Genomic DNA, 24283 nt, shown 5'->3' with positions numbered 1-24283 from the left:
TATAAAAATAACAAAATCATTAATAAGAAGATTGATTAATAATGTTATGTTGCCACCTAGTGATATGTGCCTAACATTACTGGAATGTACTGTGATAAACTGAAAGAAGCAGTTTGCTGCTTTGATGCAATTTATTTTTCATAATTTTAATGAGGACTGTTTGCTACGTCCATATCACGTACACAACAACAGATCGGCTCTTTGAGTATAAAGCATGGCGTGTCAAGAGAAAAACATTCACTTTTCCTTTATATAGAGTATTGCCAAATAGATATCAGTCCATCTATCCTTTTTCTAATCCCCTTATATTTGTTTCATTTATTTTTTCTTGGGCTGAATTTTCCTATTACAACTAACTATCAGTTACTAACAGCTAGAGCCAATCAGATGAAGTCCAAGGTGAAAACTAATTCCAAAAGGATCACACATCACAGGGCGTATTCTTGTATATGCATTGCAGGCCAGTTTAGAGGTATCCTTCCACCTAACTTGTGCTTAAACAGAAAAACTTGGTGAAAAATAAGACAGACACAGTTTTTCATCACCTAGAGATGGAAAACAGCAGCACTAACCATTGTACCTTCATGCAACTTCTTATTATTGTTATTATTTATTACATTTAGAGCTACTTTAATCCAGCACGCATTTCTGGATCCTATTGTAGAGTAATCTAGGGAGAGGCCAAAACTAACCATGCATCTGGTGCCAGTTACCTGCAGGACATTATAATTATTGTTATTGACTTTTATTGGCAACTTTTTTTATACATTTTCCAAATATTTTGTCTCAGTTATAAATAGCTTAGTGCCACTTCATTTTGTTAACATGGTTCCTATATGACATAGGAATAGGTTTTGCACTCTGTAGCTAAGAAAGCAGGAATAACCAGTGTGTCACCCCTGTTGATGTTTATCCATCCATCCATCCTTGCATTTTCTGGAAGTGCTGATCTGTTTTATTGTGACGCTGGATGCTGGAGCCTACCCAGGCATTATTGAGTGCAAGATACCAAATATGTACAGAAGTGGACAAAGGTTTTGGCAGTGACGCAAATGTTGTGTTTTGCAAAATCTGTGCCTTCAGTTTTGTGGTGGCAATTCTAATTGTTTTTATATTATTGTGCAAGAGTGATCTGATGCATATTAATTCATTGCAAAGAGGTGCATCAGAATAAAAAGATAACTTTATCACAAAACCCATTTTCGCCTATTTTGGCCCTCGCACAAAATGATCAACTAAAAGTATGCAGCAAGCACCAGGAATGTCTATTCCTGAGGAGTCAGCTACAGAATCACTTTGCCACCAGTGTAGAGCTTGCTCAGTTTTCGAAGCAAGTTGTGTGGCAAAGACCTTTGAACAGCAATATTTGTGCCACTGCCAAAACTTTCGGCCATTACTGTAGCTTTGGGGATGGGGTGTCAGTCCAAAACAGGACACACTCACTGTATTCAGCTTTCGCAACCTTGATGGATAATAAATACTTGGACTGTTTCATGTCAAACAAAATTCTGAAGCAACCTTTGTGACTCAGGATAGAGTACCAAGAATATATCATATTGTGATTGGTGCTTCTGCAGTGAGTGTGTTTAGGTTCTGTCTACAAACACCACATGCAAGGGTATTTTTTATGGTCTATTTCCTTAAATGTCTTCTGTCAACAGTATATTGCCCATACCTTTAAAAGGACATTTCTTCAAGTATGTCACCTTTATCTGTAGGCACTATTTACATGAAAATCCAGTGTTTACCTGTTGAAATATGTTAAAATACTCAAAAATTTCCATTGGGTGTACTTACTTTTTCAAAAGGCTGTTTTTCTGCCTTGAATTTCCTCAGTATTGCACTGTATATCTCATGTGAAAACTCAAAAATAAAAATTGATAGATTGTGTTCTTTACTTCATTCTGGTAATTTTATAGCTGACGTTATAGCACCCTCTCCTGGAAGAAGTTGCTGTAGTGCATGCTAATATCACACATTTTATAAAGTATAAAAATAAGATTTCTATAGTGTTTGTTCAGCTTTAATGTTTTTCTAAAATATTGTTTTCACTGTTAGAGACAGACACAGGTTTTAGAGTTGTTGCATTTCATACAGAATTTAGCTGCCCACCCCACATATCTGAATGCTGACCCTAGGATGTCATTCTAGTAACACCACTGGTTTATCTGGAATCACTGAGAAATATTGCTATCTTTATAGCTTGCATGTCTACATTCTAGCTTCTCCTCATAATAAGATATCTTGACTATATGCTGAAAAACTTGTAAAGTGAACAATGTAAAGTTAATTTAGAGTGTAAATGAAAAAGTATATTAGGTAATTTTAAATTAATTTAGAACAATTTTAAACTTTCCCACAGTCTTGTTTTATTTTGCACCCTCAGGTTTGCCGTTAATATGACAGTTGATGTCATGCCATCTTTATGTTTTAGGGCTGTGGCTGTTTGCTCAGTGCACAATTAAGCCAATTAGATGCAAATTCTGCCAAGTCTAATGTTCACATTATCTTGGCTCCCTTTCATAGGTTTTCTTTAGTAAGATCTAAAATTGCATCATTCTTTTAGTTAAGATTTGTATTGCAAAAATAGCACATGTGTTACAGCAACTTTTATTTAACCCTCTTAAGGTCTAAATCATTTTTACCATTTTTTCTAATTCATAAATGATTAGGGGAGCCATGTTTACATTTAGTTTTAGCTAAAAAAGTGCTGTAAATAGCCAACAATAGGACAAATGTGTATTAAATTTTCAGTTCTCCATTGGAAAAAATATAAAACATTGACAAATTCATCAGTTCTTCAGCATGTTTTTCAATATGAATTAACATTTTCCACTCAAAGCACAATAAACTATGTACATTTTTTCTTATATCAGAAAATCACAAAATTATTTACACGTCCCACTCATCAAAACAGTTATGGGACCAGTTATGGCTTAAACATCATTAGGCACATGAGCGGAGTGTGTTGGAGTGGGAGGAATCAGCAGACACTCCATATATTTGAACTGCTAAGCTGCTTGAGTATGCGTAAATACAAAGAAAACATTTTAGGTATTTACTGATCTTCAAATAGATCTAAATACTCATGGAAAGGCAATTATTATTTCAATGCCAAACTATGAAAAAAAAAATACTTGTTTGCTGGTGAATGCCTTTGGATGCACTATTTCAATAACTCGGCACACCTGCACACTTTTTTTTTCTGTACATAATGGCAGTGTGGACAGACACAGCAGCTTTGGTCACCTCTGGAGTTTTGTTTGTTTTGTTAGTATATTTGTTGAGCAGTGTAATTACAAATTCAGCGAAAATAACATATAACTGGGAAGACCTACTAAAGATTGGATTTCTGTGCAGTGAGATAGACTTCAGCAAGGAATTCCAACAGGAATGCATTCTGAACAAGATCGTATGCACAGCGGGGTCTTCATGGAGAAGACACAGGAGGCCGAGCAGAGAAAGAAAGCTAAACGGGGCTGTCCAGCATTCACATTACTAATGCCAGATCACTCAGCAATAAAACAGAAGAATTGGAGCTGATCATTGCAGCACAGAAATCCATCTGGGACTGCTCATTCATGGTAATAACTGAGACTTAGCTACATATGGGGATCCCTTATGAAGCAGTTGTGCTAGTAGGCCACACAGGAATAAAACCTCTGGTAAGAGCAGAGAAGGAGGGCTTTGCATTTACTTTAATAATATGTGGTGCACTAATGCAACCATTATAGACAAGCACTTCTCACCAGATTTAGAATACATGACAGTAAGCTGCTGACTTTATCTGCCACAGGCGTTCATTGTCGTTATTAATTGTGGCAGTGTATATTTCACCAAGCGCTAACACGAACACAGCATTAGACATCCTGCTAATAGCAATCAGCAAGTTATAGACTGTTCATTCTGATGGGACTTTTATCATAGCTGGAGAATTTAACCAAGCAAATTTGAAAACAGTCCTCCCTAAATTGTACCAATATGTGTCCTACAAGAGGCCAAAACACATTAGACAATATTTACAGCAACATTAGGGAAGGATACAGTCTCAAACTTCCCCCACTTATGCCAGTCCTACCAGTCTTTTTCTCACACCTGCTTACAGACCACTTATTAGCAAAACAAAGAAAGCTGTGAAAATCATATACAACTGGCCTGAAGGGGCTTCCATTCAACTCCAGGACTGTTTTGAGTGTACACACTGTGACCTATGTGCACAACAAGACGGAGGAGAATACATTCACTGACCTGTTTTATATACAGAGCTGTGTAGATAGCACCACTGTTAGTACATACATTCAAGGCTTCTCAAACAGTAAACCATGGATGACCAGAGATGTTAAGCCCCGGCTAAAAGAGCACAATACAGCCTTTAGGTCTGGCAATGGTGAATTATGTAGTGTTGCTAATTGGAAGAGAGCCATCAAGAAGGCAAATGCAGATTATAGACAGAAGGTTGAAGATCATTTCAATGATGGGCACCTCCTACATGTATGACAAGACATCCAGTACATTACAAACTATAAAGCCTGAAAAGAACCAGCTATCAGCAGCAACAACACACTAGCAGAGGACTCAACCACTTTTTTTGCTCGTTTTGAGATGAATTGGGTGACTGAGGCAGAGTTGGCACCATCATCAACTACTAACAGTATGGCATTTTACTGTTTACATGAATGAGACAGAAGGGCACTCCACAGCAACTCAAGGAAAGCCATTGGCCTAGATGGAACTCTAGGGAGAGCACTCAGAGACTGTGCGGATCACTTGGCAGTGGTGTTCAGCAATATCTTTTAATTTTTTTTGTCACAATGCCCCTTCCCCAAATGCTTAAAGTCTGCCATCATTGTGCCTTTTCCAAAGAATTTGATTCTTTTTCAAGACCTCTGCAATTCACCCAGGCATGCTGTCAATCAACTTCTTGGCCAAATCCTGACTGATGGCAGCCCATTCTTGCATAATCAATCCTTGGAGTTTGTCAGAATATGTGGGTTTTTGTTTGCCCACCCACCTCTTCAGGATTGACCACAAGTTCTCAATGGAATTATGATCTGGGGAGTTTCCTGGCCATGGTTCCAAAATTTTGATGTTTTGTTCCCCAAGCCACTTAGTTATCATTTTTGCCTTATGGCACGGTGCTACATCATGTTGGAAAAGGCATTGTTCATCACCAAATTGTTCTTTGATGGTTGGAAGAAGTTGCTTTTGGATGATGTGTTGGTACCATTCTTTATTCATGGCTGTGTTCTTAGTCAAAATTGTGAGTGAGCCCAATCCCTTGGCTGAAAAGCAACCTCAAACATTAATGGTTTCAGGATGCTTTACTGTTGGCATGACACAGGACTGGTAGTAGCACTCACCTATCTTTTTTCCGGATGCCCCAAACAATCGGAAAGGGGATTCATCAGAGAAAACAACTTTGCCCCGGTCCTCAGCAGTCCAATCCCTGTACCTTTTGCAGAATATCAGTCTGTTCCTGATGTTTTTTGGAGAGAAGTGGCTTCTTTGCTGCCCTTGACACCAGGCCATCCTCCAAAAGTCTTCGGCTCACAGTTTGTGTAGATGCACTCACACCTGCCTGTTGCCATTCCTGAGCAAGCTCTGCATTGGTGGTGCCCCGATCCTGTAGCTGAATCAAATTTAGGAGACAATTGAACCTCTCTATTCTAACTCATTCAGCATGACAGAGTAATCTCCAGCCTTGTCCTTGTCAACACTCTCACTCTCACGAGAGGATCACCAAAATGTCAGCAGGTCCTTTTGTGGCAGGGCTGAAATAGAAATAAGTGGCAATGGTTTTTTGGGGGGTTAGGTTCATTTTCATGGCAAATAGGGACTTTGCACGTAATTGCAGTTCATTTGATCACTCTTCATAACATTATGGAGTATATCCAAATTGCCATCATAAAACCTGAGCCAGCAAACTTTGTGAAAATTAATATCTGTGTCATTCTCAAAACTTTTGGCCATGACTGTATATTGTACATACTATTCAGGGGCACATTAAAATTTCATTGAACATCTTGGCAATGACAATAAAAGGCATTCTATTTTATTCTGATAAGTCACCATGTGTAAATGATAGGTGATCCATTTACTCTTTAGCAATTCACATCCATTTCATGATCTCTATAACATGCTGACTAATCAGAGACTGAGGCAGTGCCTTGCACATGCTAATTTTACCTGATGACTCTGCGATTTGGGAACACCTTTTACTTACGCTTGAATATCTTAGCCTCTGATTAGTCTAGGAAGTGAATTCAGGGCTTGACTGTTTCCCTAAAATGTCATTCTTAATAATGCTTTTTACAGGAAGTCTATGTATGAAACTACTATGGAACCTCAGATCAAAATATCCAACATCTGCTGAGAGAATTGTGCATACAGATGCACACCTCTGCACTTTAATGTTGCTGATTTTGTGGTGACATCAGATATGTTCCGATTGCTCTATAGAGATCCTGATGGGTCGCATGCCGGATTGAGAAAGGAGCAGGATTGGGCAATGTCCACCCAAATTTATGACTTCTTCAGATCAAGCAGGCAGTTCAAACAGTAATGTTACACCCTCCCTGCTCATTTCACACCAACACAGTGCAGGTAGCAGTGTAGTTCTTGCGGCTGAAAATTTTCTAAGTGTTCTGAATAATAGTGAACTATCCCAAACAATACTAAAAGTTTTTGCGAAACAAATATTTAGTCAGACGTCTCGTGCTTTTAATCCAAAGTGGTTCCCAATCACGACTGTGGTTGGAATACTCAGTCAAACTAGATGAATGCTTTTCAGTTGGAAAAAAATAAATACTATTTTAAAAGCATAGGAGAAGTAGTGCAGTTTCTGTGTGTGAATGAGCTTTCTTTTTGTGGGAGCACTGAATAATAATAATAATGCATTTTATTTATATAGCGCCTTTCCCATGCTCAAGGTGCTTCTCAGAGTCTTAGTAACATTGAATACAAATGTTTTCCTGAATAGAGCAATGAAAGAGATAATAAAGCATTAAATAGAATAAAGAACAATAAACCAGAGTAAAATACTAAATTCTACTAAATCCTAAAAGAAAAACCTAACAAATAACCTAATTTGTGGTATAACAGACACACAAATTATTCTGAGCACCTGGACAGAAAGGTAAACTAAAAGAAAGGGCAGAATGTTAAGTTACGTTAAAAGCCTTCCTAAATAGATGAGTTTTAAGTTGTTTTTTAAAAGAATGAATCGAGTCAGCTGATCTAATTAATTTCGGGATGTCATTACAAAGTCTGGGTGCTATGGAGCTGAAGGCCCTGTCACCCATAGAGTGCAGGTTAGTGTGAGGCACAACAAAATTACCAGAATCAGAATCTACATAGTCTTGCACAAGTAATGATGAAAATATCTCTGCTGGTCTTTTCATTAATTTATTTCAATATGCATTGTTCAATGATTACAAACTTGATGAAATAGCAAAAAGCATTTCTCAAAATGAAAAGTACACAACAAAACATACAAAATAAGATAAATGACGCTCTTGTCAGTTAAGTTTTGAATGAAGTGAACAAAAAGTATGGAAAGGCAGACATTCCTGGATTCTGTATCATAGTGATGGGACTCGAGATAGATGCCACATAAAGAATCCATAGTGGTATGGTTTGTGTGCATCTCTGTTCCTAAAGAACATTTAATTGGTTTGCTGGACTTGACTCGGCTAGATGCTTAATATATAACTACAGAAATAATCAGTCACCTGTCCACTGAGGGTCACAGTCCTGATAATATAATCAGCCAGTGTTATGATGGGGAATCAATAATGAGTGGGAACAAGGAAGGGGTGCAGGCATTGTTGCAATAGACGTTTGGTAGGCTCATTCCATATATACAATGCTATAACCATCAATTGTAGTGGTTCATGCAGTTCAGGGGAAGCCATGTGCAAAAAACTTTGAACTCTCTGGTTCTCTCCATTCTTTTTTTCATCATTATGTAGCCTGGAATTAGAATACCCCTTCACTTAAAAGCTTACTGGAAATCCAGTGGACAAGTAACTATGACATCATGATCTCCCGACTCAAATCCTGGGCTGGTGTATCTGGCTTAGCCCTCGACTGGTTCAGGTCATATTTCTGCAACAGGACTCTCAGAGTCATGCTAGACGATTTTTCATCTGAATCAGTCCCACTCCCATGTGGGGTCCCCCAGGGTTCCATTTTAGGGCCACTACTTTTTTCAATCTACATCCTGCCTTTAGGTGCAATTTTTAGAAAACATGCAATTTCATATCACCTATATGCTGACGACTGCCAAATTTATTTCTCCCCCAAGCCAACTGACTCCACCAAACCTCTCCTCGACTGCCTATCTGACATTAAGGACTGGCTGGCTGTAAACTTCCTTCACCTGAACGATTCAAAAACCGAGGTCATTGTTTTTAGTCCCGACTGCAAACAGGTTCCACCCCTTGGCCTCGTTTCTCTTCCCATTCCAGTAACTTCATCTGTCTCCAATCTTGGAATCAAAATGGATACGTTCCTGAAAATGGATGCTCAAGTCAACAGCACAGTAAAATCCTGCTTTTTCCATCTAAGGCGAATCGCCAAACTCAAGCCTATTCTTTCTAACCACCTCCTGGAATCAGTAACTTATGCATTCATTACGTCCCGGCTTGACTACTCTAATTCCTGCCTTTTTGGTATCAGTAAAGCCACGCTTTCTAGACTCCAACTGGCTCAAAATGCGGCTGCAAGGCTTCTAACTGGAAGTAGCAGAATCCAACACATTTCACCGATTTTGAAAACCCTACACTGGCTGCCGGTTAGATTCAGAATCGATTTTAAGATTCTCCTCCTAACCTATAAGGCATTAAACGGTCTAGCCCCCGCCTATTTGAGTGTCTTGCTCCATTGTCACAATCCCCCTCGTGTTCTTAGATCCACAGATCAGCTGCTCCTAACCGTTCCCAAGGCACATTTTAAAGCTCGTGGTGAAAGGGCTTTCTCCGTCTGTGCACCCAGGCTCTGGAACTCCCTGCCCTTAGTGGTTAGGCAAGCCGCTTCAGTCGCCACATTCAAATCTCGCCTAAAAACGCACTTCTTCACATTGGCTTTTAATTCTTAACCTGTTTCATTTTCCACTTGCCTTTTGCTATTTTCTCTATTTTATTTGGTCCCTTGACCTGTTTTTAGTATCTCTGTTTTAATTCTCTCTTAATGTTTATTTTTAATATTTTGCTTTTAGTCCTGCTTGTTGTAACTGTACAGCGCTTTGGTCAGTTGTAATGCTGTGTTTTTAAGCGCTCAACAAATAAATATGGTATGGTATGGTATGGTATGATGTGACACAATGCCTTGTTGAGAATCAAGAGGCCATCCTGAACATTTTGTCTAAGGTTTCTGATGACTGTGATGTTTCTGATGCTATGATGGCTATTTGGACAGAGGTAGCAGGTTTTCTAGTACATTTGAGGAAGCATCATGTTTTTGAGGTTGGAAAAATTCCTTAGAAAAATGAGTTGTGTCTTGAAGCCTGTAAATTCCATGTTGCAGACCCAGTCTATAGATGTGTATCATGCTGAGGAGGTCAGCAGGGATTCTCTGGATGAATTGAAAGATATATGAGGAGATGGTTTACAGGGTGATTTTGAAATATCAACAGATAATCGAAAAGAGAGAGAGAGAGAGCAACATGACCAAATTGCAGCATTGTTCTCTCTACTCTTGGTCAGACTCAAGATTATTTAAGCACTCCTAGCCAGTCTGTGAGGAAATCCCTTCTGGAGTTTCTGAACAGAGTTGCTGAAGAAATGGAAAGTAGATTTTCAAAGAAAAACCTTGACTCATTGAGAGCTGTAAACTGTCTTCTTCCTCATTCCAATTCTTTTTTAGATTTGACACTTGTGCTTCATCTCCTTACTGATAGGGATGCTTCAAGTAATAGTCTGCAACATTAAATTCTGCTAGCAAAAGCCATGCTGCTTAAGAAGTTCTCCCCTGACAATTATGTAAGCCTTTCAATTGTGTGCCAACATATGCAGGTCTATAAGGAAGTATTTCCTAAACTTCATGCAATGTATGTAATTGTTTTGGTGATGGGTGTATCCTCAGCTGCATATGAGAGTTCATCCTTTACGCTGTCATGCGTCCTGAACCTTTCCGTCGTGTCATGCTATATAACAAGAAAAAGAATTTGGTGATTTTGGCGCATTAAAATTTAATAACAAAAGGCCTTGACATGAAACACCAGAAGATTGATGCTTTGGAGTGACTGGTTAGAGGATGCAGCAGGATCATTAGTAGTTTTCTATTTTTTTCCACTTTTGTCAATTTCGTTATGGTTTTTTAAAATTTTTATGTTTTTTTTTCTTTGGGGAGGATCTGTCCATTATAGTATTGTTCTTATGTTTTATCAGCTCATGAGTGTGAGTATCAAATTTGCATTTAATATGCCAGTAGATAAGTCAAATGTTTATGTGCATGACTAGCTCTATCTATCTATCTATCTATCTATCTATCTATCTATCTATCTATCTATCTATCTATCTATCTATCTATCTATCTAAAGCATCTTAGAAAAACCACAAATTATAATAGTAATTACAATATGTCTTTCCTGATTGGAAAGATTACTATGAGAGCATAATGCAGTGTTAAAAATATTAAAATAAAACATTAAAAATCATCCATGTGCCCCACTCTCTGGTTCAGCTGTGTACTTTTAGAAGAATTTTCTGAATTTTTATATATAGATTTAAATAAGATTTTAAATAAAGGGTGCTTCCCAGCTTGCATCTGTCCTGTCAGTGGACCTGCCTTCTTCTGAGGGTTAAAGCATAAAAAGTCTGTCTTCTTGATTTTTTTAAATCGAAAGCTTCTTAAGCTAACTATAGCTCAGATTGGCAAGAGCTGCCATATTATTAGAGTGACATGGACTGGAAGCTCTAGAATCGTTTTGCATCCATATTTTTTTTTTTTTAATTTCAGCCATTTGCATTTTTCTTAATGACTTTGAAATGTGCCATTCACTCTTATTGGTTTTATCACAGCATTTTAGTGCCTAATTGTGCAATTTGATTTTGTCACATCACACAGTTGCTATTTGTGTGTTTATTTAGTTGTGCCAAAGTACCTGTCTGACTGTAAAATCCAAAAAAAAAGTAATCTGTTTAAGGAGAGTTGATGGGTGACATCATAATTTCTGCTAGGGAAATCAAAAGCTAGCTTATTAGCTTTATGTAGGCAATGTGACTTCTGTGTCCATTACGTGTCTCGTCAGCATAGTTCACTCATACAATACAAATATTAAAAGGCAGGTAAAAGGGTATAGTGGATAAGACATTGCTCTAGTAAGCACAGATTAATTCCTATCATTGACTCACAGTGTTACCGTGAGCAATTCACCTAAAGGCGGCGGCACATTATACAATGTGTAAGTGGAGAGCTTGTGAAATGACTACAGTTGCTGGATCTTGTCATCTGGAGGATGTCTAATTACATGACTTTGCAATGCTTTTTGAGCACAATTTGAAATTTACAAAGTTATTGCAAATGTATTAAATTCTGACAGCCAATGTCCTGCCTGAAAATGCCTGTGCCTGTAGAAATTATATCCAGGTATGGCACGTTCAGCCATAATCCCCTTTATCTCTTTTCTCCATTTGGGCATGATGTTGCAAACATAAGACATCAGACATATGAGTCTCTCCTCTATTATGCAATTGAAAATATGTGCCTTTTTCCTTACATGTGTCTACTCTGTATGTAATTTGCTCCTTAGTGAGTGCATATTGGTCATCAGCTTTCATATACACAACAGCCTATCAAGCAAAAATTAAGTCTGTTTGATTATTTCAGAACAAGTTGTTGACCACTTTGACCGAGTGGTTATGGATGTTAAAATACATGACTTGCACTCAAAGGAGTGTGCTACAATGGCCACAACTTGATAAGATTATATAAAAAAAATCTATAAGTATAAATCATGGGAAAAGTCTTGTAGTGCTCCAGCTGTTAAAGCAATTATAATGCATCAGTCAGGTTTTGATGTTTGGACCTGGCCCTAACCCACCCTTTCTCCCTTTGTTCATTTTCATTTTTCTTTGTTAAGCCATGTACTTATTTATTTTTTTTGTTTAATTACTAAAGGAAGGAGGCCTCTAGTTATTTAGTTTCCCGTAGCTGCTGTGGCAATCAGTAGTAAGTTCGTTAGAGGGAGATTTAAGAACTGACCTTTACTGTAGATGTTTGGAGTGGTATTGCCCTTGGCTCTTCTTTGTCCAGGAGTTGTTACCAGTTAGGTTTGTTTGGTTTAAATTTATTTTTGACTAGTTCAGTGGTTAATGTTATTTTTGACTTTTGGGCTTAGTGCTCCAACTTTTAGGAATCTACAATTAGGCATTGATTAAGTATTTAGCCTAATGATTTTCTGACTAGATTATTCTCAGTAAGATTAATGTAATTACATCCTGCCAGAAGAAGGGGCCTGAGTTGCCTTGAAAGCTTGCATATTCTAATCTTTTTAGTTAGACAATAAAAGATGTTATTTTACCTGATTTCTCATTACAGCTAGTATTAGGAATGTTTGGCCATGTTAAGTAATATCTATTGTAATGAAAGAGACAAAGAGACCATAAATCTTTTAGGCGCCCAAAGGTTAATCCCATATAATGAAACAAAATGCAGGTTCAAAATTTGTTAAAAAGCAAAAGAAAATGTATCAATGGGAGTCTCTAAGTAGACTGCTCAAGATGGTGGAACTTCCAGTGTTATTGACTCCTGGCAGCAAGTAAGGGTCTACACAGGCGGAAGTGACATCAGAGATGTCATGGACGTCAATCTTCCGGTCTGCAGAGAGAGGAAGAGAAAAGGCAATATTTAATGGAGCCCTCTGGTGATCCTGGGGGAAATTACAATTTTCTGAGCCCTTAAGGTATCCCCCAAGAGCACATGTGTGACACCATCTATCATTATTAATCTGATTATTTTAAAAAGAACCATCAGCTACGGAAAATGGTACACAGCCACAAATGGCAATTAGTTTGTCTGGAAAAATCTATCTGTTTCCAGTGTCAGCTTTGTTAAATTTGTAGTCCAGTGTATGAGAGAAGAGAGACAGTGCCTGTTATGCAAACATCGGGCCTTAGGCAGGGTGTCATGTTACGCATTCATTCATATAAGGCCAATTTACAGTTGCCTGTTTCAGTACTTTCTAAAAATGTTTGATCTTCGATCTTTGATCTAAAATCGCCATAAAGATCGAAGTTCATGTGATGTATGGGGCATTTAATCCATTATTGAATGTGAATAGACCCATGCAGGTGACAACATTATGGTAGTATCTTCTAAATGAACAGAGGTTCATCCATCCATCCATTATCCAACCCGAAGTTGCTCATGTATTTTAAATGTACAGTGAACACAGGTGTCCCCAGGTCTTTATTTAAAATGCATTTTGGACTACACTTTTGCTTTAAGAATTTGCTGTTCTGTTCAATTTGATATTCTTCAAAAGCAATCCTAGTATGAAAGCAAATGTATTGTGTTCTGTAAAGTGGCACCCCAGCATTAACACTATTGGTTATACCACTGTTGTGGAGCTATACACTGAATTAAATTGGGTTGTTCAGTACTACCTGGAAAAGGAAAAGAGATGATTTATGGATGGGTGGAGGGAAATACAATTATGATGCTGAATAATTTGTTCATACAATTATCAGTTCAAAGAAACCAGTGCCGACCATGTGAATCTTCTTGCATCATTAGACAGGCAGATTTTAAAAAAAATTTTCTTCTTCAGCTTAATGCAGCATTTTATATGATATACATATATTGATTACCTTTTTTGTTTTAATTACTTGCCAATCTTTTTTTATGGAAAAAGTATATAATGTTCAATGCTTTTATGCAGAGTTTAGATCAGTGCTTCTCAAAGCTCAGTTCTCCGGAGCCTCTTTGGCTGCAGGTTTTGGTTCCAGTAATATGAATCAGTAAGATATTTTATCTGTACCTGATCTTGCTGTTTAAGTATCTGTGCTTTTCTTAATCTGCATTCAGAAAAATATAGTAGTATGAAGTTGACACTTACCAAAAATTTTAAAACATATCAACACACATATATCTATATATATATATATACTGTATATACTGTATATATATATATATATATATACACATATATACTGTATATCTACATTTACGTTTAAATATATTGTAAGGTTTCTAAACTCTTTTGGGACTCCCCCAATGGGATGACACGCCGACGAGTGTCCCGAACCACGATCACTGCGTCTTTGTAAGACAGCCTATCAGCTGGCAGGGCAACTGCAGGCCCCCAGCGCTGTAGCGGCTTCAGCAAAAGCAAATCTAAGCCAATCGCATTCACCCTATAAGTGCCTGTCGTCGATGGGTGATGCAAGGAACATTATAAATGCAGGGAACAGTATTACTTGGCCACGACCCTACCTGATTGCTGTGTTTGTGTAAAGGAGAGTGGTAGATCCCGCTACAATAAATAACCGTGCTGTTCCTGTTTTCAAGATTAATAAAGCTGGTTTTACTAAAAGTACAGGCCTCAGCCTCATATTTTGGGGTGCAAAACAGGAACTCACATGTCACTATATATATATATATATATATATATACATATATACATACATACATTTACATTTTCTTATATATATATAGTATATATATGAATATTTATATATATGCATTTATCTTTGAGTGTTTAACTCTCTTTTGTTGCTTTATTATTAATTCATCTTTCTTCTGTTGCGTTTGCTCCCATAATTGAATCCTAATAATGACAATTAACTTCAACCTGAGAGACATCAAGGCAAATGATTCAGAATGACAAAAGGCTACAGCTACTTCAGTGACATATCCTCTAGCATGTTCATTAGGATATACTGTAATCAGAACTTCTGGAAAGACCAAATGAAAATCAAAATGATGATAAAAATGTTAAAAACAGGTTTAAAAACACTAAATTGCACCCCTTTAACATGGTCAAGTGCTTGCTACATTACAAAAAAATGAAGCATTCCCTGTTTTGTAATTTCTGGATTCACACCAAATATAGAAACAGCTTGCTTAATTAAGGTACGATTCCAATTAAAAGCAGAATTTGGTTGGCACAAAAAACCATCAGCCACAGCTTACTAAGCATTTATTTTCTGCCAAAATTTCCTAGCCATCAGGAGTGTTTGCACACAGACAAGAAGTTAGTACATATCTGCCTTCTAGGGCTGTGATAATTATGAAGGTGTGTAGTGTATAACAACAGTATGATTCATGTGGCATAAGAAGAAATTTATAGAATATATGTACACATCTCTTTGAAAGCTCCACTTTTCATGATTTTTGAATCTAAATAAATTAAGTCAAGAAAAGATTTTCTGTTCCTGAATGATCATCTATAATTATTTGTATATATATATATATATATATATAGAGAGAGAGAGAGAGAGAGAGAGAGAGAGAGAGAGAGAGAGAGAGAGAGAGAGAGAGAGAGAGAGAGAGAGAGAGAGAGAGAGAGAGAGAGAGAGAGAGAGAGAGAGAACAAATTTAATGTATATATTTATATACTGTGCATGCAGTACTGCAAACCAATTTGGTTTTCAAAATCTGTACAATAGATAAAAGTGATTTTTGGCTGTGTATAAGCACTAGAAATTATAATTATCTCTGGAAGAGTTGTATAATAATCCCTGAAATTGTGGAAAGTTGGAACAAATTTTGAAAGCTTTCAGTTTTCTTGATGTTCATTTAGGAGCATTCCATTATTTATGTTTTTGTGGCCTTTGGATGGATTTCTTTTCAAAGCAGTTCATCATTTCCAAATGATCACTTGTCCTCATTTGGCTAAAACTGACATTCTTTTTGAGGATGATATTCCTTGACTTGGCAGTTAAAACAAAAATGCGAACAGTGCACTTTTAACACAAGCAAACTGCCTATGCTACCATACCAAGACTTTTGCTGACTTCTGTGTTAGCGCCCAGGTTTCTACATCTTAATCGAGCACTAAGGTTTAAAAAAAAAATAAATTAAAATACAGCAGTCAGACGGACAACAACATTTGATACAGTTAATGTGGTTCTGTGGATAGTAAGTTTGCAGTGTGTGCAAAAGGAGAAAATATTGCCTCAAGTCATACTTTTTTCAAATTGCCCTTTATTAAGGCTAAACTAATAAATGATAAACTTCTGCACTTTGCAAAGTTAATCCCCATTTCCTGCTATTCAGAAAAATTTAACAAGCTTTTTCAGTCGCATGTACTATGAAACACAGCAATGTCAAGCACAAAACCTACCCAAGATATAATCTGTAAATTACAAAAATTCTGCTAATTAAATAAAACGATCATATATGTTCACAGCCACAAAAAGGAAGCAGTATTATAGAAACCTCTCACCCACAATAGCAGTGAGACATTAAAAAAGTTAATGTATTAACCTAATATACAAATAAATAGACAAGAACATTAAATAGCAAACACTGTGTGTAACATTGTCACTTCAAAGATCCAGCATGTTGGATTTAAATTCCATACTCGGTTGCCATCCATGTGGAGTCTTGCACCATGTCTGCATGTGTTTTTCTCCAGATATAATGGTTTTCTTCTTACATTACTAAAGATTTATAGCTTTGTATTAATTGGTGATTCTTAATTGACCCTTGCTAATGTTTGGCTGTGAATGGGCCCTGCCATGGACTGGTACTTTGTTCACAGGTGTTCCCCACTGCTGCCAAGATAAGCTCTGGCCTGCTGTGACCATAAATACCAAATTTAATTCAGTTTATTTTTATATAGCACTCTTCACAGATTGCAGGTTTAGAGCACTGTAACAAGTTCACAGGTAAAATGCTATTACCACTAATTACATAATGCAAACACATAAAGATTCAGATTTGGTTAAACAAAAACGAAAGCAAAGCACAATGAAATGGATTCGTATACAGTAAATGGAATTCAACAATGTTTTTCTATTAACATTATCTGGCCCTTGTGTACAAAGGAGAGGAAAACAAAAACTCCAGTCAGCAGCATACCAGAAGAAAATAAACCTCTGGAAGGTTCATGATCATTTATAACTACAAAGTCTGATACAGTCACAGTCCTATAGAGACCTAAATAAACAGTAAAACAATGAAATTGCAAGGTCTTCAAACCTGTTTATTAAGAAGGTTGGCTTGCCCACTTTCCTACCCCAAGTACCACAAGCAATTCCAAACTCCTCTCACATTTCTCTCTCTATTTCCCTGTCTTGAATTCTTTTTACGTACCCGGAACTGTGTCCTATCAACCATAGATCCATAGATTCAGTGAATGTTTGGGTTCAAGTCATTTTAGACCTGTTTCTGGATTAACTTTTAGGATCAGAGTCGCCTTGCTTTTGTAATACTAATACCAGACCAGAAATCCTTCTAGTGGTCATTGATCTGTATCTCTGAGTCTGCCCTCGAAGAGGCCACATCTCCAGAGTCATTTTTACTAGATCAAGTCTTTCATATCCTTATTATCATTCTGGTGGAAAGGTCAGACATTTGTGACAAATGCAGGGTTTCCTGGTCTCCACTGTTTTGCAGGAACATTATAAATTCTGCCCTGGCTTCTTCTTGCTAGCTCAGAAGCTCAAAACTAGAGAGCTTCTCAAGCAACCACATTAGCAATGGGGATTACTGCTTTCTTCATTGTGTACGTATATAATCATTGTCAGTACATGTCCCACTCCAACCATTCTAGGGCCTTACTGGGCCCAGTTCACATGTCCCTGCCTTTACTCCACCTTTTCATCAAACCATCAATCAGAAGACATTTGAAGCTCAATAAATAGAAACATGCAACACATCACATCTGTCTGATCAATTTCGGTTTAGTATACTTGGTTCTCTACTGACTGGTCAGGCCCAGGACAGGTGGACATTATTCCTGGCACCTGTGCTGTTTATGAATCCTTTTTGCATTGAGAAGATAGGCACAGATTGCTGTTGTTTTTTGTATTTCCTTTTGTGGTTTAACAATGGCATTTATTGGGGCAGGAGGTTTTAGAATAGATTTTGTTTTCAAGGGGAAAAATACATAATTAGAGTTAAAAAATGCTTTGCCTACCTTGACTATAAGTAGTGGGTTAGGGCTAAGGTTAGTTTACCACTGGTTGAGCAGTATGGATTTTGAAAAAGACATTTTACCCGTAAGCTAACAAGTCAGTTGAATCTTGGAAACACATTTAAACATACAACACAAATAATGCAAATATGTGCATGAAAATGTAAATGGCAAATATGATTTTCTGCCAGTGTGTTAGTATTGTAAAGGTAATGTCTTTGTGTATTGACTTGTATTTGACCTTTGTGCAGCACTTCATTTTCGTTGTTGGAGCCTCCAGGCAGTTGCTATGGGCTCTGCCACGTCATCATTTAGATTCATTTTAGATTAAGCACTGCTTGTGTGTAATAAGTGAGCCTCTCCCTATAAGTATTTTGCTAACTAGAAGGTAGGACAGGAAGTAGCTATGTCTTGTGTCTTGTGCTTTGTTTACTCATCACTAGTAATATGAGCAAGCAAGAGAAACCGTACTTTTAACATTTCAAGACAGGTGAATACCTGCACTAATACCTGCAGTAAAACAAGCCTTTGTGTTCCAATCACTATTTATTGCTACTTTTTTAAAAATCAGTGCCTGTGAAGTATATATAGATACATTATACCACCATCTATCAAAACTGACAAAATTGTTAATTATGTTGTGATAGATGCACAGATGTTGTTGTACTCACACAATTCACAAGTAAAGACAAGAGGAGGATGTAAAAGTCTCCTAGGTGAATGCTTGTGGTTTTGTTTTATTTTTGAAGAACCCTTGGGGCTGCTTGATCCCTCAGTAATCTGGCAACCTGCTAGTAAATTGAAAGTGACAACATATTTTAAGTTTAGTTTTTTATTATGTTTCCTACAAAAGTTTGCTTAACAATGTGATTTATGATGCTGAGAAAATTATAACAAACTAACTACAATTTCATAATGATTTGACCTGTTTGTTCTCAATCCCCATTGGTAAAATGTTTGTCATTGGCTTCTATTTATGTATAGTATGGCCAACCTGAAGATTGAATTATCAAAGCTGGAGAGTGAGGCTTGCCCTGGTGCTATAGATGTGGAAAAGGAGAAATTGCTACTTATCAATGAGAAAGAAGAGTTCCTGAAAGAACTGCAGTTTGTAACTCCACGAAGACGAACACAGGATGAGCTAGAGCATCTGGAGGCTGAGCGTCGCCGGTTGGAGGAGGACCTTCTATCTGTTAAAACCATGCCCTGCCACGCTGTAGCAGAGAGGTCAGCTTTTGTTTTCTTCCATTTGTTGTAAAAGTGCTTATTATTTACTGTATGTTTTACCAGTTTTTCAAATTTGTTTGCTCATCTGGATATACAAACTATAGGATGAATTACAGTACACTGACAAAAATGTTGCTTGGCAATTTTAGCATACATTGAGATGAAATTTTACAAAAACGTGTTTTTGAAACTCGTTAGATCTTAAAGTTCTTGGAAAATCGTTGGCTAGTACTTTAGACTATAACAGAAGACTTTTTAACTTGATTTGTGGGAAAGTGGGAAAGTTAACGTGTCAGTTTTTGTGATGAATGTGTCCTGTTTAGCACGTTAACAAATATTGTCAAATCCAGGGCGGACCATAAGCCAAACACTTTGCTTTGGTCACAGCAGCATTTTCATGTAGTTTTTTTTTTTTTTTTAACATTACGAAACAATAATACAAAAAAAATTACATACACATACCATACAGTACCATATTTATATATTACCTTTAAAAATTTTACAAAATAAAATTTTCATTTAAATGTTTAAAATTTCATATTACATGTTTCGTAGTGATATGCCATATGTCAATACATAGCCTTGGTGTTCATTTTCTTCATTTATACATACTGACATAGCTGCAGGGGAGTTGGAGGAAAAGAGATTGGGAGTGGGGGTTTATTGCAGTCCTGGTGCAATGCCATAGAAAAGATTTTTTTTTCCTTTCATTTCATGTTTCAGCAAGAAGATCAAATCAGTGTAATATCAAATAAGGGCTGAATAAGTTATCTTTGATTGGCACTAAAACCAAAGTAAGTTTCTAGTACAGGCGTCAATAAATGGTGGACCCAGGCTGAGTGACACCACTATCTAGACCGTGATGCATTTCTGATAAATGAATGAGAATGAGTGATAACATTCATGCAGCAATTTTTTTTCCTTCTTGAGATGTGTGCGTCTACTGTTACAAAGTATAAGTAGAACGTGTGGATGCCGTGGAAAGAGCTACAGAAACAAAGCAGCAACATGGAGCATGGCTTGTTCCAAAAAAAAAAGGAAAATAGATGCAGAAAACTGAACTTTCAAAGATGAATAAATTAACGAATCTACAGTATGTTCATTCTTCCTGTGGGTAGTTCAAAACCAGTTTGTCTCATGTATTTCGAAATTCTGGCTTTAGTAAAAAGTAGCAATATGAAGCACCACTGTGAGAGAAAACATGGATCGTTTGCCCAAAGATATCCGTAGCAGACAGAAATGAGTGCACGTAAAATAACCGAATTGAGTGCCCACTATGACAGATCCAATAGAGTCCTCTAATTCATTTACAGCCCAGCAGCATGCAAATGAATGTTCAATTAAAGTAACATGGATTTTGGAGCAACGTAACAAAACATTTTCTGAAAGGACCATTGTAAAGGAGTGCATTTTTTAGTTTTATTCAGATGGTTCTGTTTTCTTTTACTTAAAATGTGAATTTGATAGGCGTACTTTTATTTTTTATTAAATAGTTTTTATTTATTTTATATGTTATTATAAAAATAATTATTTGCATTCCATACAAATACAAGGCCAATGAAATTGAAAGTATCCACATGTTTAAAGTTCTTACTGAAAATGAAAAATTGAAAATTTCTTTAAATTATAATTCCAAGCTCCTGCTCTAGTACCTCTGTGTTTAACTCGCCGGTCTGCCAGGTACTGACAGTGCTGACTGCCCTAATATAATGGTAAAATTGTACAAAAGAGAAGTGTAATGATTATCCCTACCCATTATTCCAGTTTGCAGTATCTTCGCTAATTTATGCAAAGAGCACAACATAACCATCCAAGTAATGCATGGTGTCAATTATTAAGCAAGATAGCAGCAACAGAGATATTTTCTGGTGTACCAGGGGCAAATGTGTAGGTACAGCAGTGTTTTCCAGGCTTTTTTTGTGGTAGCACACTTTTTGTAACCCAAAAAATCCCAAGGGACACCACGATTCTACCACCCAAAATGCATTAAATCTCTTAGACGTGCCAAACTATCTGAAGTGGCTAGACAGGGGGCAGCAAAGAAAGCAGCTCAGCGATTGCTGTTTGCAGACATAGCACTTAGTGAGCACTTTGGACGCATTTTCCAGCTGCTTCGTCCCTTTGTCCACTTATACAGTTGATCCTCTCTCTGCCTCACTCCATTGACCCGGGGTCAAAGGCAGCTCATATGTCCAGTGTCTCTCGACTCTACAAGAATCGCTGGCAAACACACACCCAGGCAAGTGCTCTCTAAGTTCTGTGTCTGCAAAATGGCAATCATAGAGCTGCTTTTTGTCGGCTTCTCCAGGTAGTCCCATCCACCATCCCATCTCGACACCCTGAGGAGTGTGTCTCTCTCAGGTCTCGACCAAGGGGTACTACACTGTTATTTCCATGGTGCACCAGTTGAAAATCACTTGTGTAGAGTATAATTGTCAAGTCAATGATAGTGATGAACAATTGAGGACAGTATTTGTGGAGTTTTAACACAAGTTTTAATGTATGCCTATCTAAGAAATGCTTATTCATTCAAGTACATCATTCTTTAGCAGTGCATTCAAAGTCAACAGTCGTTTTGATCATTTTTTACTTTGACATGTCTGTGTCTCATATGCTATGCCAGTTTGAGAATTAATACATTGGCCTTGTTTTCTTGTTGCCATCTTTTCAACTTGCCTTTTAGGAAGCATTTCAAATTCAGGTTGTATTTGCTTAAGTAGTATTTTATTAAAAGTTCAGGTTTAAGAACATTGTTTAAGTTTAAACTATGCAATTAGTTTTTTTTTATTCCTTTGTATTGATTGTACATTAATTTTGTGATTCATTGTGTATTTACTTCTTGATTTATGTATTAATTTTGTAATTATGTGGTAATGTTAGATGCAATTAATTCCAATTAATTACATGCATTTATGTGATTAGTTTTTTAATTGATTCCCAGTCCTAGTTTTTTTTATTAATTTTTTAAAACTATACATGTTTATTAAGTACTGTAGAAAAGTAATGCTGTTTATAACATTATTTTCTTATTGTTCATTGAAAGCCGTTGAGTTTGTTTCAACTTGCAGTGGACCCTGTTGGTAAAAGTATGCAAACATGTATGTAGCAATGGAAGAGTGACCAGAAAAGTCAAAGGTTCCGTCAAAGGTCACTGACTTGTGCATCTTTAGGACAAAGAAAGAAAACCAGAGTATCCTGCAAGAACTCAAATGGATAGTCCACTCACACACTGGCTATTCCTTAGAATTCTGGAGCGTTGCGGCACCATGCTAACTGCTGTGCCACCTTGCTGAAATCCTGTAATACTACAACAACAACATTTATTACAATAGCACATTTTCATACACTGAATGTAGCTCAAAGTGCTTTAGAAAATGTTAAAGAGGTAGTTTTACAAGAAAAGAAAAACAAGTTAAATTAAGCAAGAATAACAATGAATAAAAGTAATAAAAAGTAAATCAATATGAGCTTACATAATGAATAAAAGTAATAAAAAAATCAATATGGGCTTAAATAACATAGATATATAATTAGTAGAAAAGTAGAGCCCTTATATGTAATATTGAATTCTAAGTCTCTAAAGATGAGTACGATGATAAGATCAAATGGCCAAGAGAACAGAAAAAAAGAAACAAAAATAACACAAAAAAACTCTATTTAAACTAGAGGAAAAAAAACAATCTGCATTGGTTCTAAAGCCAGAAAACTTCACAATTCCCACTAGGCATTCTACCTAACATAAATGTTCTTAAGTCATTCCTAATTGTTTCCATACACTGTCCCAGAGGATTTGTGGCAGTAGGTCTCGTTGACTGCTGCGGGACCCTCCTTCATTTGAGCATCACAGGTGGCTTCACAGTGCTTCGGTCAGGTGGTGGAAAGAAAGGAGAGAAAAGTTGGGATTATAATAAAGATTGAAAATGGCTAAAGAATATGATAATCCTATGCAGGTATAGTCTAATAGACATATGACTAAAATGTAGCTGTGAAAAATTCAAAATTAAAAAGTGTTTTTTTGGGAGTTTTTTTAAAAGGTTGCCTGGTATAACTGTTGTTGGTAAAGTATTCCAGATTTTTGGTGCATAACAGTAAAAGGATGCCTCACTATTTCTTTTAGATTTAACTCTTAGAATAGTAAGCAGACCACTATTAGAAGATCTAAGTTTACAACTTGAAGTGTACAGGGACAGACATTCCAGCACTGTGAACATCTTAATTTTAAATTAAGATTTATATAATTTAAACGCTTGATGCCTGTATTATTAAACATGAGCTGTAGGCACATTTTCAGCAAGATGAATACCATAATGTTTGCAAACCCACTTAAAGGCATATTTCATCCAATATTTATTCATCTGTTAATTAATTTGTGTTGTTTGTAGCAATGACAGGAAAAAAACGTTTAATCTAATGTTTAAATGGAAAACAAAGGTCACAAAATTTGTGATGCAATGGGCTTCAATGGCAAAGAAGCTTGAATAACAGTAAACAATATCAAAAGGCTCATGAAAAAATCTCAGATTACTACGTCACAGAACCCAAAAGTCAGGTATCCAGTCTTATATTGTTAAATAAACCACTTCTAATAAAGGCTGTCATGCATGAGAGAGAAATGCATTTTGAATTGAAGACATGCCTCTTCTCTCATTTGTTGATCATTCAATCACAACTACAGTACTTCCAGTATCTTCAGATGCAGTTTGTGAAGCTACACCAGTGAGTTGCACCTTGGATATGTACAATTACCAGGCATACTTTTTACATTTTACACTTGCTTTTCTTGAACTTTTAGTGTTTATTTATGTATATTTTTGTGTGGAGTATTATTTTAATCTAATTCAAGGGATATTAGGGCTACTGTTTATTTGAAGGGACCACTCATGCGTACAGCCACTGTTACACTTGGACTGTTTGGAATCTTCAACTAACCTAGCACACACTCCTCTGGGAATGTGGGAGGAAAACTGGAAT

General features: G+C 36.7%; 1 protein-coding gene across 1 annotated transcript in view; it reads left to right on the top strand.

The window, feature by feature from the left end:
* The window catches only part of LOC120527536 (protein WWC2-like), a 293278-nt gene that overhangs the window by 224532 nt on the left and 44463 nt on the right, over positions 1 to 24283 (top strand). Inside the window, exon 9 of the mRNA XM_039751046.1 lies at positions 19070 to 19312. Coding sequence (XP_039606980.1) covers positions 19070 to 19312 — 243 coding nt within the window. The remainder of the gene's footprint in view (positions 1 to 19069; positions 19313 to 24283) is intronic.

The sequence above is a fragment of the Polypterus senegalus genome, chromosome 4 (assembly GCF_016835505.1).
Source record: "Polypterus senegalus isolate Bchr_013 chromosome 4, ASM1683550v1, whole genome shotgun sequence".
NCBI lineage: Eukaryota > Metazoa > Chordata > Cladistia > Polypteriformes > Polypteridae > Polypterus > Polypterus senegalus.
This window is presented reverse-complemented; position numbering and strand designations above follow the sequence as displayed.